The sequence below is a fragment of the Protomyctophum parallelum genome (genome assembly GCF_964188405.1).
Source record: "Protomyctophum parallelum genome assembly, chromosome: 4".
NCBI lineage: Eukaryota > Metazoa > Chordata > Actinopteri > Myctophiformes > Myctophidae > Protomyctophum > Protomyctophum parallelum.
This window is the reverse complement of record NC_139700.1, coordinates 23,345,028-23,360,360: the sequence shown is the minus strand read 5'-3', so window position 1 is coordinate 23,360,360 and position 15,333 is coordinate 23,345,028. Positions and strand designations below refer to the sequence as shown.

At 46.0% G+C, this 15,333-nt stretch overlaps 1 protein-coding gene across 3 annotated transcripts in view; it reads right to left on the bottom strand.

The window, feature by feature from the left end:
* Positions 1–574: 574 nt before the first annotated feature.
* Positions 575–15,333, bottom strand: part of znf469 (zinc finger protein 469) — a 279,591-nt gene continuing 264,832 nt past the window's right edge. For all 3 annotated transcript variants that reach the window (XM_083763934.1, XM_083763936.1, XM_083763935.1), the window contains one exon: positions 575–14,070. In XM_083763934.1, coding sequence (XP_083620060.1) covers positions 1,703–13,879 — 12,177 coding nt within the window. In that variant the 5' untranslated portion in view covers positions 13,880–14,070 and the 3' untranslated portion in view covers positions 575–1,702. The remainder of the gene's footprint in view (positions 14,071–15,333) is intronic.

Below are 15,333 nucleotides of genomic sequence, written 5' to 3'. Positions count from 1 at the left end.
CTCTGTATGTCTGCCGCTGTGCACTATGGCTTTTTATTCCTATGTGATGATAAAACATATGCTCGGGTAGGAATAGAAGCCATTTTACACACGGTGAGAGTGCGACGGGGACGGGGGGTCCTTCGTTATCCTGCCTGTTCATGTGTTCTCAGAGACCCGGAGTCTGGTTTTTGATTAATCATAACTGTTTAATGTTTTCCCTGTCGTGATGACATGTTGTCAAATGATGTACACAGTCAAATCCTCAGGGTGCTCTAAGGCCTGACTCACACGTGCATAACAGATTGATGTATAGCTGATGCATGAGACTTATTGACTGATGCAAGCTCGCAATGCATTTCCAATGGGAGTCACATGGTTTGACACATTTGTGTTGTATTGTATGTGTGTGTGTGTGTGTGTGTGTGTGTGTGTGTGTGTGTGTGTGTGCACATGTTTCTGACTCCAGGCGCACACATGCTCCCCTGCTCCCTAGCTTGATGTGTGCAGTGACAGCAGCAGTCCACAGGGACGGAGGTGGAACATTGTGAAACATCATCGTGAATAAAAGAACAAAATGACATGAGCAAGAAGAGACCAATACAGATCTTTAATAACCAGCGATAAAAGAGGCACTTAGTGAACCACTTTAACAGCCTCCGAGAGGCATTTTGCATTTCCCTTTCTTATTCTCACTCTCATGAATCATTTGCACATTATTAAAATAAAACTTTGACATTGAGCATTACACCAGAAAACAATCTACCTACAATATTATACAATATAAGATACATACAGTATAAACAAGATAAAGCACCTCTTTTTGTCCTAGTAAATACTATTCATAATTAAACAGTTGGAATACAGACACAGATGATTCAGTTTGTGATGTGTGTAGTGATATCAGTGCATGGGAAGAACTCCGTAATACAGGTCTCAGGACTGTCATGTGTCCTTATATGCACCTGCATTTATACAACAGAAGCTTTCCTAATTTCCTTTCCTGTCTATGGTTTACACAGTATCTTTACCATTTTTAAGAAACTAAAGAGAATCTTTAAGCACAGTTGGATGAAAGTAACTGCTATAGATCGGAACGTTCCCTTCTGAGGACACTGGCATTCACATTACAATAAAAATATAACAGCACCAGTTAATGTTTATACAATAAGGCTAATACAACGAATGTCGATGCAGTACAGTAAAGTAAAAATGAATACAAAATTATAACTATTTTTGTTCTTTTCTTATTTTTGAAACATGTACAAAAGGTGCACAGACAATAGTCCAAGTCAGTTATGATGTCATTTGGTCCCTTTGCAAAATACCCACAATGACCTCTTAAGATTTGGTGAATGCAAGACTGACATGCATTTCTTTGGGGGAAAAGGATGATATTTTGATGTGTTTTTCAAGTATTAATATTTTTCTTTCCTCTATGTGAATGAAATGTCATTAAAGAAATTAATAATATCCAACAAAGGAATAGTAAATATTTCCATGATTTGCCTAAATAGCATTGTTGACTTGAAAATGTATATCTGCAATTAGTCCTCACAGATTTGTGTAATAAAGACATTGCAAAAAGGAAGACATAAAGTGACTACATGACTATTTATAAAAAGCATTTCACAGAAAAGGGCCGTGCAATCTCATTCATCATAATGAGTCATTTGTGATTGTGAACTTTATTGTCTCTTTTTCACAGATCCCTCAACCCCCGTCAGTTTATAGATTCCGAAGTGTCCTTCCTTAAAGGAATCTTAAAGCTAGTGAGTTTTTGGCCAAATAACTGGCTCAGGAGGTGGTTTTGGGACTCTGCCGTCCGGTAGGCGTGACTTTCCATCGACCTGACCCCCATCTTTGGCTTTGACTTATTCAAGGAATTGTTCATAGGAGCTGCTGACACTTTAGAGACTGGGGAATGCAAAAGGCGTCCTGAAGGTCCTTTTTTGGCTTTATAGTCACCATTTAGGTGGTGCACCTCTGCTTTTTTCGGTGCACAGTTATCAAGCAAGTTTCTCTTTGATTGCAAACCCAAGCTCGCAGTTTTGTGCTTTGGGACTATTTTGTTGCTAACAACATCGTCCCTTACTGAAGAAAGCACAGGGTAGTCACTGGGTCCATCGGACTTCCTTTGCAATGAGGGACCCTCACACTTGCTGGGGCGAAATTTCTTTTTAGCCCTGGCGTCAATGCCAAGGTTCTCTCGTGTGGCCGGTGAGGAAACCCTTTGCATGCTATTAGGCGACTTTATCTCTTTTCTCCTCTTTTGTTGCCGCAAAGAGTCTCTATCTTCATTTGGAACTGAGCCCTGTGAGGACAGCTTAGAGTGGAAGACTGGTGTTGAGTCAATAGCCTTGGGGCTAATAGTGGAGTTGTGTTTACTGTTATCACTTGTTTTCGCTGGGAACACTTTGTCTTTAGTCTGACTGCTACCTTGCTGTTCAGCACCATGAGATAAGAAAATGTCCTTCGGTTTGCTGCCATTGCTGTATGCTTTAGTTGTATTCTGCTCACGCTCCCTCTCTTGCTCCACCATACTGGTGGCAACAGGTGACTTATGCTTTGTTGACTCGGGTGTCTTTGTAATGCTGTGATTTTCTCTGCAGCTTAAAGAATCCTCATTAGATGGTATTAAAATGTTATTTTCTGACCTTTTCTCACCAGCCTCATCTTCAACAAAACGCTGCTTGCCATTAGCCCCAACCTCTGCTAGTTTACTCTTCTCTTTTGATTCAGACCACTGTGAGGTGATCTTGTCTCTGATACAAAGTGAATCATCCTCCTCCTTCACATCACACGGCTCAGCAATTGATTCCCCATAAACCTCTTTATCAGGTGATTTAGGCGAGGGACTGGGGTCGATTTCCTCTGTTTTGGGAGTAGCCGACTCGGAACAGCCCACAGTAAAGGTACATTCAGAGTATTCCTCTGCAGTATCCTCTGTCTTTACGTCAGTGTGATATCCAGCTGTGCTGGTCTGCGTGAAGTCGTCCGCAGTGGATATAGTGGGTTTCGAAGACGGCATTTCAGAGTTGTTATTCAAGTTGTTAGGCAGCGAGCCGATGCTGGCAATTCCACTGTCAGAACTGTTCTCTTGGAGATTCTCTGAGAGAATTTTCCTCTTCTTACTGGCAGGCAAATCACATTCTTCCTCTTTGGTGGCAGACGCTTTGACAGGCCTGAGAACACCTCTGAATTTGAAAATCTTGTTCCCCCCCGACAAGTGCTTTTCCATATGCCGGTCAAACTGCTCCTTTTTAGAGAATGTATAGTTGCATGTGCTGCAGATGAAGGATTTCTTAATGACATGCATAACGTCAGCGCAGAGCTCGCAGGTGTAAAGGGTGGTATGTTTTGAATCCAGCTCATCGACCTCCTCGTGTTCCCTCTTCAAGTGATCTTTCAGTTCCTGGGGTTCCTGGTAAGTGACAGGACATTTGTGACACAGGAAGATTTTCTCCAGGTTGTGAACCACCAAATGCCTCTGAAGTTTGAATGGTTTGGGGAACTGTTTGCCACAGTGGTGGCAGTCTCTGGAAGGATCTTTACAGTTTGGATGCATCTCCACGGTTTTAGTCGGGACTGTTTTATGGAGGACCTCGAGCGGAGTTGAAGTGCTATGCTTCCCACTCACTCCACTGCTGACTTTCGTCTTGTGAACTCTCGGCTCGGCTCCCTCCACACTTTTCCCATTTGCCACAACACTGTCTGCAGCCACAGCTTTATCCTGCTCCTTGGTCGATTTACTGGTCTCTCTGTTCGATTTGTTGGGGCGGTGCTGCATGATGGAGGTGATGAAGTTCTTCACCGCCGTCTCCTGCATGAGGCACCCCGAAATGCCGAGCATAGAACCCTGCGTCTGGCCCTTCCGAGCGAACTGGGTGGCATGCTCTCGAAGGTGCTCGTTGTACATCCACACGTCTGATATCTCCTTCAAGCACATGCCGCAGGTCCAGATCCCTGCCTTGTTTTTGGCATGCTTCTCCCACAGATGGTCTCGCAGCTGCTCCCTGGAGCTGAACTTGCGCTGCACACACATGTAGCATGTAGGGGGCGGAGAGGGGTTGTGAGAGAGCTTGTGAAAGTTGAGCTCCCCCAGGGTGAGGAACCAGGTGAAGCACACTTTACATTTGTACTGCTTATCTTTCACCTTTATGCCGCCCTCTTGCCGTTTCCTGCCTCGCCGCTCAGTAGGTTTTTTGGACTTTTCGACCTCTCTCTTCTCGGCATCATCATTTACAACTGGAGGAGTCACTGTGATGTCTTTATTGGAGTCAAAGAACTGGATCTCAGGAAGTTGGAATGTAGTGTTGACATTTTGAATGTCAATGCTGTGGAAAGCTGGTGCAGTGTCCGTGACACTTGTCTCTATGGGGGCAGGGGAGGGGGCAGAGGGCAGGGGGCACGGTGTGTTTGGCACATCTGCGTTACACAGGCTCGGGTCAGACGACACTACTGGGTCTGCAGTAAAGCTACTGATGTCACTGGAGTCATTCCAAGCTATAGAAGATTTATCAATGGTGCTCTCCAGTGGATTCAACGCAACGCCGGCAGGCTGTTCGTTGTTCTCATGATTGTCCTTGTGATCATTGGCGCCTTGCTTGACGTTAGATAATGCCTCCACATCACTTTTTAAGGTGCTGTTGTGACACATATTCAAAATGATAGCGTCGTCTCTTGATATGGTCTCGTATTCACAATGGCTGTTCTTGATGAATGTTTCATGTGGTTGTTTTTCGGTACACTGAGTTTTATTTTCAATAAATAGTTCGGGGGGAGGGTAATCGTGATTCAGGTGCGAATCAGGTGACAACTTCTGCCTCTTGTTTTTCTTGCTGTAAACTCTCGGACACTTTTTCCGTTTCATCTCCTCGTCTCTGGGGAACAGCTGGGAGAATGTGGTATCATCATCAATTAAGGCCTTGAGAGTGGGACTGAGGCCAGGTGGGCTATGTGGGGGCGGAGACAAACAGGGGACAGGACTGACCTCGTTTGCAGGGCTGTTGCCTTTCTCACATTTTATTTCAACTGCAACTTTCCTAAGAATTTCTTTGGCAAGACTTTCTCCTGATGCCTTTTGCTCACACATCTCGCTGGCATACTCCTGTTCAGACTTCTCACATTCTCTAGTAACATTCTTATCTACTGCACAATCCACATTATTTGTGCATGATTCTGCCTCGCCATTGGCCGTCTGTGGCACGCCCGTACTTTTCACCTCTTCCACCTCTGTGTCGTTTTCATTTAACTGCACTGTTTCACTGATTTCATCTGTCTCTTGTGTGGGAGATACGGATGTGTCTTTGACACTGCAGCTTGAAGCAACAGGGAGGGGGATTTCCTGCGTCTCTTTAATGTTTTTGTCAAGATGATTACCGGTATTGATTTTCTCCTCTGGTGGCTTGCATGTTTCTTGTAATGTGCGGTTTTGGAATTCAGGAGTTATAGCTTGCAGGATGTCTGTCTTCAATATATTTAGGAGCTCATCTGAGAATGGGTCCGTCTTTATATTGATCTCACAGTTTTTGTTTTTCCTTGCTTTGTTGATTTTCTTTGCCTTTGGGGCCGGGGGAGGCACATGAGGAACTATTTCATCCATGAGTATCGGTGTATTTGTTTCCGCTGTCACATCCTCCAGGATTTGATCTGTAGCCGCTGGTTTAGATGTGAGAGTGTTATTGCTCATTTCAGTGTGAGTCTCAGCTATCCCCTCAGCTTTCTCTGGGAAACAGAACTGTGACTCATCTTTATGCCCTTTCTCTGCAGTTTGTGACGTTTCATAAATAAGCATGCTGTCCTGACTTGATGTTGCATTGTCCGGGACAGCATGTCTGTCAGTTCTGATCAGATGTTTCATGGCCTTGTGTCTCTTTAGCCCCGGCACTGTCCTAAAACACATAGAGCACATGTCGCAGAAGACCTTTCCTTGTTGAGTGCTGTTCTGCATGCTCATTTTCTTTTGCTCCATCTCCTCTTGCACCTCATGGGTTACAGAACAGCACAGGTCAGTGTCTGGTGTTGGTTGTGTTTCTGCCGACTCTGGTGGTAGACGTGTGTCTTCACAGATGATCAGTTGCTTAGGAGTGGGTGGAAGGTCAGTTTTTTTTAGAGGAGCAGTTCCTTGTTCACACACAGACTCATGTGTGTCTACATTCTCTGGTTCAGATTTTGTCAGGAGGTCAGCGTTTATACTCGGATATTCAACAGATTCAAGGTCATTGTGGCAGACCTCTATGTCCGCCTGTACCTTGTTATCGGAAGCATCAGTGCATTTGATTTGTGCTGGGAGACCCGATGCAATGCATGCTGGGAGACATGATGTAATGCATGCTGGGAGACCTGATGTAATGCATGCTGGGAGACCTGATGTAATGCATGCTGGGAGAGCCGATGCAATGCATGCAAATGGCAGAGTCTCTTGGATGCTGCTGCTGCCCACGGGTTCAACTGGTTTAGCTGGAGGATCTGAATTGAATGACATTTCTGCATCTGTGATTGTTGTGGTTTCATTGGCTGTCAGTGCTGCTTTGTCACCACAAACGGTGCTGTCATCTCTTGGACACTGCTTGACATCTGGCTCCTCCTCAACTCTGTCAGCTGGCGAGATGGGGATGTAGTCATATTGATTCAACTGCGGAGGCTCATCCGAGATGCCATTGTAGTTCAGTGGGCTAAGTTTGAAATCATACATTCTGTCTGTCTTTGAGAGAGCCTCTGATGTATCTGTTGGTTCACCTGTACTTGTGAGGGGGAGTGGAGAGGGGACAGTTGCTTCAGATGTGGGAATTTTACAATCAATAGCCACCAAATCCAGGTGAGGTGGACTTATGAGAGAATATTTCATCTCAGCTTCTGTGGACAACTGTGCATCAATCAGCAATGCAGGGTTGTCATTTTGGTCATCACAGTCATCACACGTGACTGTGTGGGATTGCATGTGCTGAAATGATCCTTCGTCACTGGTCATATCCTTGCTTTGTGACAGACCTGAATCCTCTGGTAAGACAAGGTTCTCTGTGGTCATGTGAGAAGTTGCGAGAGTAGGACTGGTCGTTGGTGCCTCAGCTTGTAGTATAAGACTCTCTTCCATATCTGCATTCCCTGCGCAGGGTGAGTTCTGATGACTTGACATGTGATGACTGGGAAGATGCTCATCGATGTCTTCCGTGTGTGGTATCTCAGGATCTTGTTTTTGAATGGTGTCAAATGTAAGAGCCATTTCATGTTTTGTCTTGTACTGAAACGGAACAACAGCACACACAGTGCTCTCTAGTATACAGTCAGTCCGTGTGAGACTAAGCACACTGTTTTCTCCCTCTATAAAATGAGTGCCTTGAATGGAGGAGCAGTGAGTTGTATGTTCTATGTTATTTTCCATCAGTAATGGACTGCAAGGCTTGTCTGTGGTTATTATCTCCATGGGCATGTTGGCTGTCTGACTGGTGCTGTAAATATCAGCAGGGCTACCGTTTTGAGGGTCAGTGGAAGCATTTAGGTCGTCTTGTTTTTGTTCATCGTCAGTGACTTCACTTTCCCTCGTTAGCTGATCAGAGCTCTGCATTTGTGGTTCATGTGACAACGATGAATTGCTGTGCATGTCAGCGGCTCTTTCTTGCCACACTTGATCCACATCATTCACGCTCTCCTTAATTTCCGGGGAGGTGTCATGTAGAAGCGGTGGTGGTGAAAGAGGGCTGTCAGGCTGACAAGTGATGGCCCTCACCGCTTCCATTGCCTCATGGCAGTCTAAAGCAGGGTTCTCTTGAACATCGCTGATGTTTTGTAAGAGTTTATCCATGTCGTCCCCTAAATTAGAGTCCTCACGGGCCTCCTCTGCCACATTTGTGTCATTCATCTCTACATTTGAGCAGTAAACGGACTCAATCACATTACTCTGCTCAGTAATATGCTCCTTGACTGGTGTGTTAGTCTCGGTGTCACTGTCATTGTTTTCCATGGGTTCCCTTGGTGGTAATACAACTGTCAGTTTTTCATCCTCTGAGTCTGCAGGGTCAGCGCTGCTGCAGAGCGATGGTTGTGACTCACTCAGAATGAATTCAATATCATTCTTCCTCTCATTGATATTTAGAGGTGATAATATATCCTCCTTCTCTGTAATTGCTTCCCTTTCGCCATTGTGACTTCCCTCAACTGTGTCTGTCACTTGACATTCGATTTCTAGATGCTGTGGACTCTTAAGAGGGTTGATATTCAGCTCCTCTTGTCCTGATATAATGGGCTCCTTTTTGAATATGGAATCAGAAATCACCTCCAGGCTTTTCATCAGGTTTTCGGCATATCTCTTCTCTTCCAAAATCTCCTCCTTTGTTTCTGCATTAGTTATTTTTTCATCACTCACATCCTCTGAGTTTTGGACTTGGTGATGCGGATGTCGTTCTACACTTGTGACTGCATTTAACATGTCGGGCGTGTCGACCTCTTTTTCAGTAAAATGCTCGAGGACCCCCGAGTCATTGTGCGTTGGAGTGTGGGGACTGTGGTGTCCACTCATCAACTCAAATTGGAATGGACTTGACCACGGAAGGCCCGGCTCATGGAAATGCTCCGATGGCACATTAGTGACTGACATGTCCATGGTCTGCATGGGGCACCGAATATCCAGGCCAGTGTGTTCATTCTCTGATGATTCATCACTCAGTCTTAGAGGAGAGAACTTGCTCATTTGCAACTGTTTTGGGGCCTCTTCGGCTCGTAGCGGCAGGCTCTCCATAGTAGTCGTCTGTAGCTGGTTCTCAAGTTCACTCACTATTCTCTTTATCTCCAGCTCATCCTCTGACGCACAGCCGTTGAGATTTGTGCCATAGTCCATTATTTTGTCTGGCAGTGACAAGGGAACGTGACTGTAATCTGACTTCTTTTCATGTGACTTCTCTGAGTTGCCTTTGTACTGCGATATCTCATCTGGTAACATTGGGCTGACATCAACCATAAGGCCCCAGTCCCTTTGTTCCAAAAAGGGTGAGAAGGATGATACAAACTCTTCTTTTTTATCATGTGTGCTCTCTATGGTGCTGAAACTCTCTTTCTGCAGTGGCATGTCTGAGTAAAGGCCATTGTCAAATTCTGCCACTGTCAGGTCCCCAAACATCGATGATGTGTCAAACGAAAGAGGGGATTTCAGAAGACCCTGGTCCTGGTCCAAGGGATAGGGCAGAAGATGTGATGAATCTTTCTGTATCAATGGACCGTGGGGTTCAGGTGGAGACAGGCACACTTCATTCACCAGAGCACTGCACAGAGTTTTTGGCTTGGGGACTAAGTCGTCGACTAAGGCATTTTCCTTGGTCATTGTGTAGACACTGTCATTATGTTTTTCAAAGGTGGTGCTGTCTGACAGTTTAGACTTTGATGGCATTGCCCGGGCACCCTCACTATCTCTTCTTTTACGAGTTGACCTGCCCTTTGCGTTTCGCTCAATCTTATTATTCAAATCAGCCGGTTCTTTGTTGAAGGTGGCAGAACGTAAATCTAGTTGTGACTGCTTGCCGCTGGTACTTGTGGACTGTGCTGATTCTTCTTTGGGTGTATTGTCTGCTATCTGTGGAGTATTTCTGTTTGAAATGACTGCTAAACAAGTGTCTCTGTTATATGACTCCAGCCTCTCTCTTGATGCTATGTGTGAACCTCGGCATTTGTCAAGGTTTTTGACTCCCCTGGATGACATGGATGGATGGACATGTATGGATGACAGTGGATCAGTATCTTCCACGTTTGAACAATGGCTCTTTAGGGCCTCCGAGTTGTCTTTGCTAACAGAAAGACTAGGCTTATCAGAATTGTACTTTTTGGTAGATTTTGTGAACGTAAGTGCTAGCTGTGTGCTGGACTCTTTACATAACTTGTGTGGTGAGGACCTCTCGTAGGTTTTCTGTTCCGGGGAGTCTTTCCTCCTAATCTCCATCTTCTTCTCACAGTCTGAGTCAGTGCGGTCAGTGCTTTTGGGGCTGTTGATGCTGTCGCTGGAAACACTTACAGACGTGCTGAGCTCGCTGCTGGTGGACGACCTGCTCCCCCGCCGCCTGAGCCTCTGATGAGAGCTGTGTTTCTCAGGGGAGAGAGACACCTCTTCGCTCTTCTTCACCTCAAAGCACTCCTTTGACTCATGTCTCCACGCAGCTTGGTCTCGCTCGCTCCTCGCTCGCCATTTGCACTCCTTGGTGTAGGTGTATTTACACCGGCTGCTCTGGCTCAGCCGGCCTTGGCTCGCTATCTTTACCGGCTCACACTCGTCGTCTGAGTCCGAGACGTAGTCGTACTCTCCAAATGCCGGGTTCTGCACGGTGGGGGTCAGCCTCTCCATCACCAGCGAGAACTGAAGGTTCTTGGTGCCTTTGACGTGGAGCTTGTGAAGTTTATTTTTCTGTTGCACTATCTTGTGAATGAGCTCTTTGCTCCAGGTCCCCCCTCCTGTTCGTTTCCTCTTGCTCTCTTTCACTATAGTTTTGGGGGTTGGAGACGTTTGGTTCGCTGTGGAGGCTGGGGGGTCGATCAAGCTGCGCATCGCAGAGCCATTTTGGTAGCTCTTAACACCGCAGCGCTCTGAAAATTTGCTGGACAAGAGGAACCTCGGAGCACTGATGTTTTCATCCTCACTCTTGCACAGCTTTCTTGCCTCTCTCATTTTGCTGTCTTGTTCCTTGGATTTCTCCCCCAAAGTGATTCTTGAATTTTTATGAGAGGCCTCTTTTTTCATTTTCTCATCTTGCTCTAAATTCAGTGCCATTTTCTCCAGTTTGCTTTCTGTGTACCGTTTATCGGTCTCGGGGCTTTTAATGTCAGAGTCGTAAAGATACTTCCCCTGCATCAGACTCCTGTCATTTTCTATTGCTTGCTTACTTTTGCTCTCAAACACCATCAATTCTTTGGTTTTTATTAATTGTCTGTTTGATGTTGTTTTGACAGTGGTGAGGTCATCGTCAGCAAAGGCATCTATGAAGCTGCTGTCAATTTCTGCATTGTCTGACTGATACCCAAGTCCATTCAAGGCTTCTGTAATTAGACTGTCTAGCTCCATTTCCAGGTCAGGGAGGGCAACAGGGAGGTTGCCTGGGCCAGGTATCATCGGATCCTCCTTGTTGTCCCCTTTTAATTCCCCGTCAGACATCAACTCACCATTCTTATTGAGCCCCAACAAAGACAGGTGAAGGTCAGACGGACACCTTGGAATGGAGACATTCTGACATACACCAGGCGCAGACGATGCAGCTTTTAACATGTCTGCAGCGTACTTCCTGCTATCTTCCACTTTTGATATGTGTTTGACCTCATTTTGTGCAAATGCATTGTGCTGACCACAGTACTGTTTATGGCCAAGGAATGAGGCCAGGTTATTGAAATTCTGATCACACTGCTTACAAGTCAGCAGCACGTCTAGCTGGTCAAGATTAGCTGTGGCTAAAGAGGTGGCTAACTGGTGTGCAGAGTACGGCGGTGGTGGTTGGTGGTGATCTATTCCGAAACTGTCCATATAGCCCTTGTTTCCATCCACGGCAGTCTTTGGGTGTATGCTGTTCTGCAGGTAGCTCATCATGTCATCTTTGGCTCTGTCTGGGGCATAGGGTAAGTTTCCGGGTGTTTCAGAATGAAAGTGATGGGGGTTGGTGCTTAGGTGATCCGAGGATAACTGAGTTTTGGCTTGGTGCTGGTGATAAAATGGTGGCGGGGGACCTGGCTTCGGTGTTTGACTGTCCTCAGAGTTTAGGTTAACAGGGCTGGTGGAGGCTGGGGAGAGGGAGGAGCAGGTGCTACTGGAGGTGGGGTTGTGGACCGGGGAGGGCAGAGGGGATTCATAGGGCGATACCATCATAAGCCCCATAGGTGGGACTTGTACTGGGGGGTAGTTGAAGTTTCTTGATGATGCAGCTGGAAGAGACTGATTTAGCCCAAAATATACAGGTTTATTTTTGGACTCACACACTTGTGCGTGGCTCATATCTACTTTAAAAGAAGGCATTGTGCTGCTACTGTGTTTGACAGATTCCTGTCTTTGGTTAGAAAAGCCTTCACTGTTTCTATTGCTTTGGAACGAGCTGTTATTATGGGATTTATTATCATCCTGCCATTCAGAGGGGGAAACCATGTAAGCAATGTTTTGATTGCTAATTTGCCTAGATAATTCAATTCTGTTTTGGCTAGGCATGGCAGAGTTTAGGCGTGTCTGCTGCCAGGGCATTCTGCTGCTTTTAGATGAATTTGGCCTTTGCTCAAGTGCTGGTTGGTTCTGAAACTGAAATTTATCATTCATATCAGCATATGGAATAGTGTTTTGATCAGCTGGTGAATATGACTTACTAGTCCCCTCCCAAGAGTGTGGTAAAATACTGTGAACTTTGTTGATGTTTTTATCAAAGGGCACTGAGCCCATATGAATGTTATTCAGCGGAGGGCTGCCGTATGTTTTGCTTGGAAAGTGCATTTGGGAGCTGGGGCCTTGTGTAATGTTTCTTGAATGAAGCACGCTTCCTTGGATGTGTGCTCTCTGGCTGCCAGCTGTGTCTTTGGGGTGGCAGTTCCTCTTGCTGGCTGCAGTGACGGCTACATCCCTGCTGTCTGCTTGTCCAAAGGCCTTGGCACCCTCTGGCAGGGCACCCTTCCCTTGCTCTGACTGCTGTGAGCTGGAGCCAGAGCTCTCACTGCTCGCCGAGTCATCATTCTGACTCCTTGGACAGTGCATGGAGGACAGTGCGCCTTGTGGTGACTGTATGTACTGTGATGGCTGTGGGGGGTGGGAATAAGAGGTTCTATCCTCCGACTGCTGTTCACTATTGAACTGTGTGTTGTTTTGAGAAGCCTCCTGGCTCTCTCCGGGCGTGAAGGAATAAGAGTTATGGGTTACGTGAACAGAACCTAAGGAGGAGTCTGTGAATTCTTGAGACTGATGGTTCTGTTCACAGGGAAACGGGTCCGACGTTGAGTCTTCCATCAACTGATATCCATACTGAAAAGGCAAAGTCACAAATGTGTTCGCTTTATTGGCCTCTGTGAGGGCAGTGGGCTTCTGTGACGAGATTGCATAGTTAGCGCCATTAAAAGTCCTTTCGGGCGACTGCCACACATTGGAGCTACTCAGCTGAAAGTCTGTGAAGAGCAGCTGGTTGCCAGGCTGTGCATTGTTGCTCTCCATCGGGCCTGGTGGCTGCTGCTGCTGTTGCTGCTGCTGGGACAAGGGTGGATGTTGGTGTGTGGAGGCTCCACCTGCGGTGCTGAGTGCCTGTGAGGTATAGCTAGAGGCGGTGATGTTAGAGGAGGCCTCCTGGAAGCAGCGGCTGTAGTTGAGCTCCTCTTGCTGCAGCTCGGCCTCTCTTTCCGGGATGCTGGGGACGTGGAATCTGTAGCTGCCCGAGACTGGACCGCGACTGGCTTCCAACTTCTTGGGTGGCGAGACCTTCTGCTGCGGGTAGGCGATGCCGATGGTGGGGTTGTTGGAACGTGGGTTGGTGATGCTTAGCCTGTACAGCTGCTGCGGGTTGCCCCGCTCTGACTTTCCGGAGCGCTTTCCCTTTTCGCGGGCACCACGGCTCTTTCCACTCGGGGACTGGGGGCTGCCTTTGCCACTGGGCCAGGTCCTGTCAGTGGCAAATTTATTTCTGTTCTGCAATGACCTGAAGTCAATCTTCCCCGTTTGCTGTGGCCGTATCACAGCCTCGCGTTGCTGAGTGCAGTCTCTCTCCTTCTCTAGTTTGTCAGTCTTTGCCTCTCTGCTGCCGATGCGGACCTCAGTGCCGGTGCTTGGGAAGTGCTCTGAAGACTCTTGTGTGCTGCTGTCACTGTGCTGCTGCTGCTCCAGCGCCGTCCCCTCATCCTGCAGTTTGGACTCAGCGCCCAGCTCTTTGACGGCGTACGTGCGCTGAGGCTCTCCTGCCATGGTGCACATGCACGGGGCGCACTGTGAAGACCTGGTCCTCAGAAGCGCTGTCTGGGAGACAGGGGCATGGTCCTCTCAGTTGGTACGGCTATGTAAAGGTCCGGTGGCGAGGAGGGACTGCAGGGAAAGGGCCGCTCGCTGCAGGCTCATCTCTTCACTCTCATTGTGAACCTCCGATCTGGCACCAGCATACAGCAGACCTGTAATGACATGAAGAGAGATGGGGGTCTGATTAAAAGAATGAAAGTCTTTTTGAATTGAAACACTGGGTAGAAATGAAGATTAATTTATTCATGCATTAGTATAATAGTCAACTGAATGAATAAAAAAATGATTTCTGATTATAGGGAAGCAAAACGCTTCTAAAAACATTGTGTTAATTAATCAACATGTTTTTCTATGCCCAGCTTTGTGTGTGCGTGTGTACCCCATAACAATGATTTGATTGGCTAAGCACGGAATTGAGGACAGAAAATTGAGAATGCCACAAGTGATTAGCCGGATTGGACTTGAGGATAAAAATCACACCCGTGAAGTGAGGGGCGCTAATATATTAAAGTCTATGATTAGGTGATGTAATGATGATGTAAAACAAGAGTCAAAACAAACATTATCTTCATAATTAATGAGATTTAATGTTTGTGTTGGGGACAAAACAAACTTGTTCTCTTCATTGTCAATGGTATTTTTAAACATTGAACTAAAAACAAACATTAAACCTGTATATAGGAGGGGCTAGCGCCCCTCAAAAAGTGAGGACGGAAAAGAAAAAGTGAGGTCGCCAATTGTGATTGGCAGGAATGTGATGATGTATGATGATGTATAATGATCATTCAAGAGCATTGTTTTGAAATAAGGTGAAATCTAAAAATTCTGATTCTGATTCTGACAAAAAAACTAAGAAACAGATAGGGAAGCAAAAACAAAAACACTTCTAAAAACATTTTGTTAATTCAATAACAATATTTTATATATATTTTTAAATAAGGTGAATGTTGCTGTTTGAAGATGGCCTATTACTCTCTGTTGGCGGTATATGTGCACACTGCACACTGCAAGACTATACTAATTGTACCAGTAGAGGGCACTGTTGTAACATTATACAGCTGTGCTTTCACAGACAGCACAAAGAGCCAGTATAATCTCTGCTGTATTCTATGATATTCAAGCTCCCATGGAAGATACTGGCAACACACACGTTCCATATTACTGAATACTACAACAAACAGCTCTAATAATTTCAAAGCACTGGTTTCTTGCCATCCATGCTCAACAACTGACACCAAGTGAACTGATGGATGTACGAGAATCACAGACAGAGCCCACAACATAAACAATCTGACAGAGAAAAGAAACAGTTTGGTCTTTAAATGACGAAGCAGAGGATGAGAGGGATAACACAAGGATCCAAAAAAAGGCGCTGCCAATGCATGATTCACAGACTCCTAAAGTGCAGCGACACA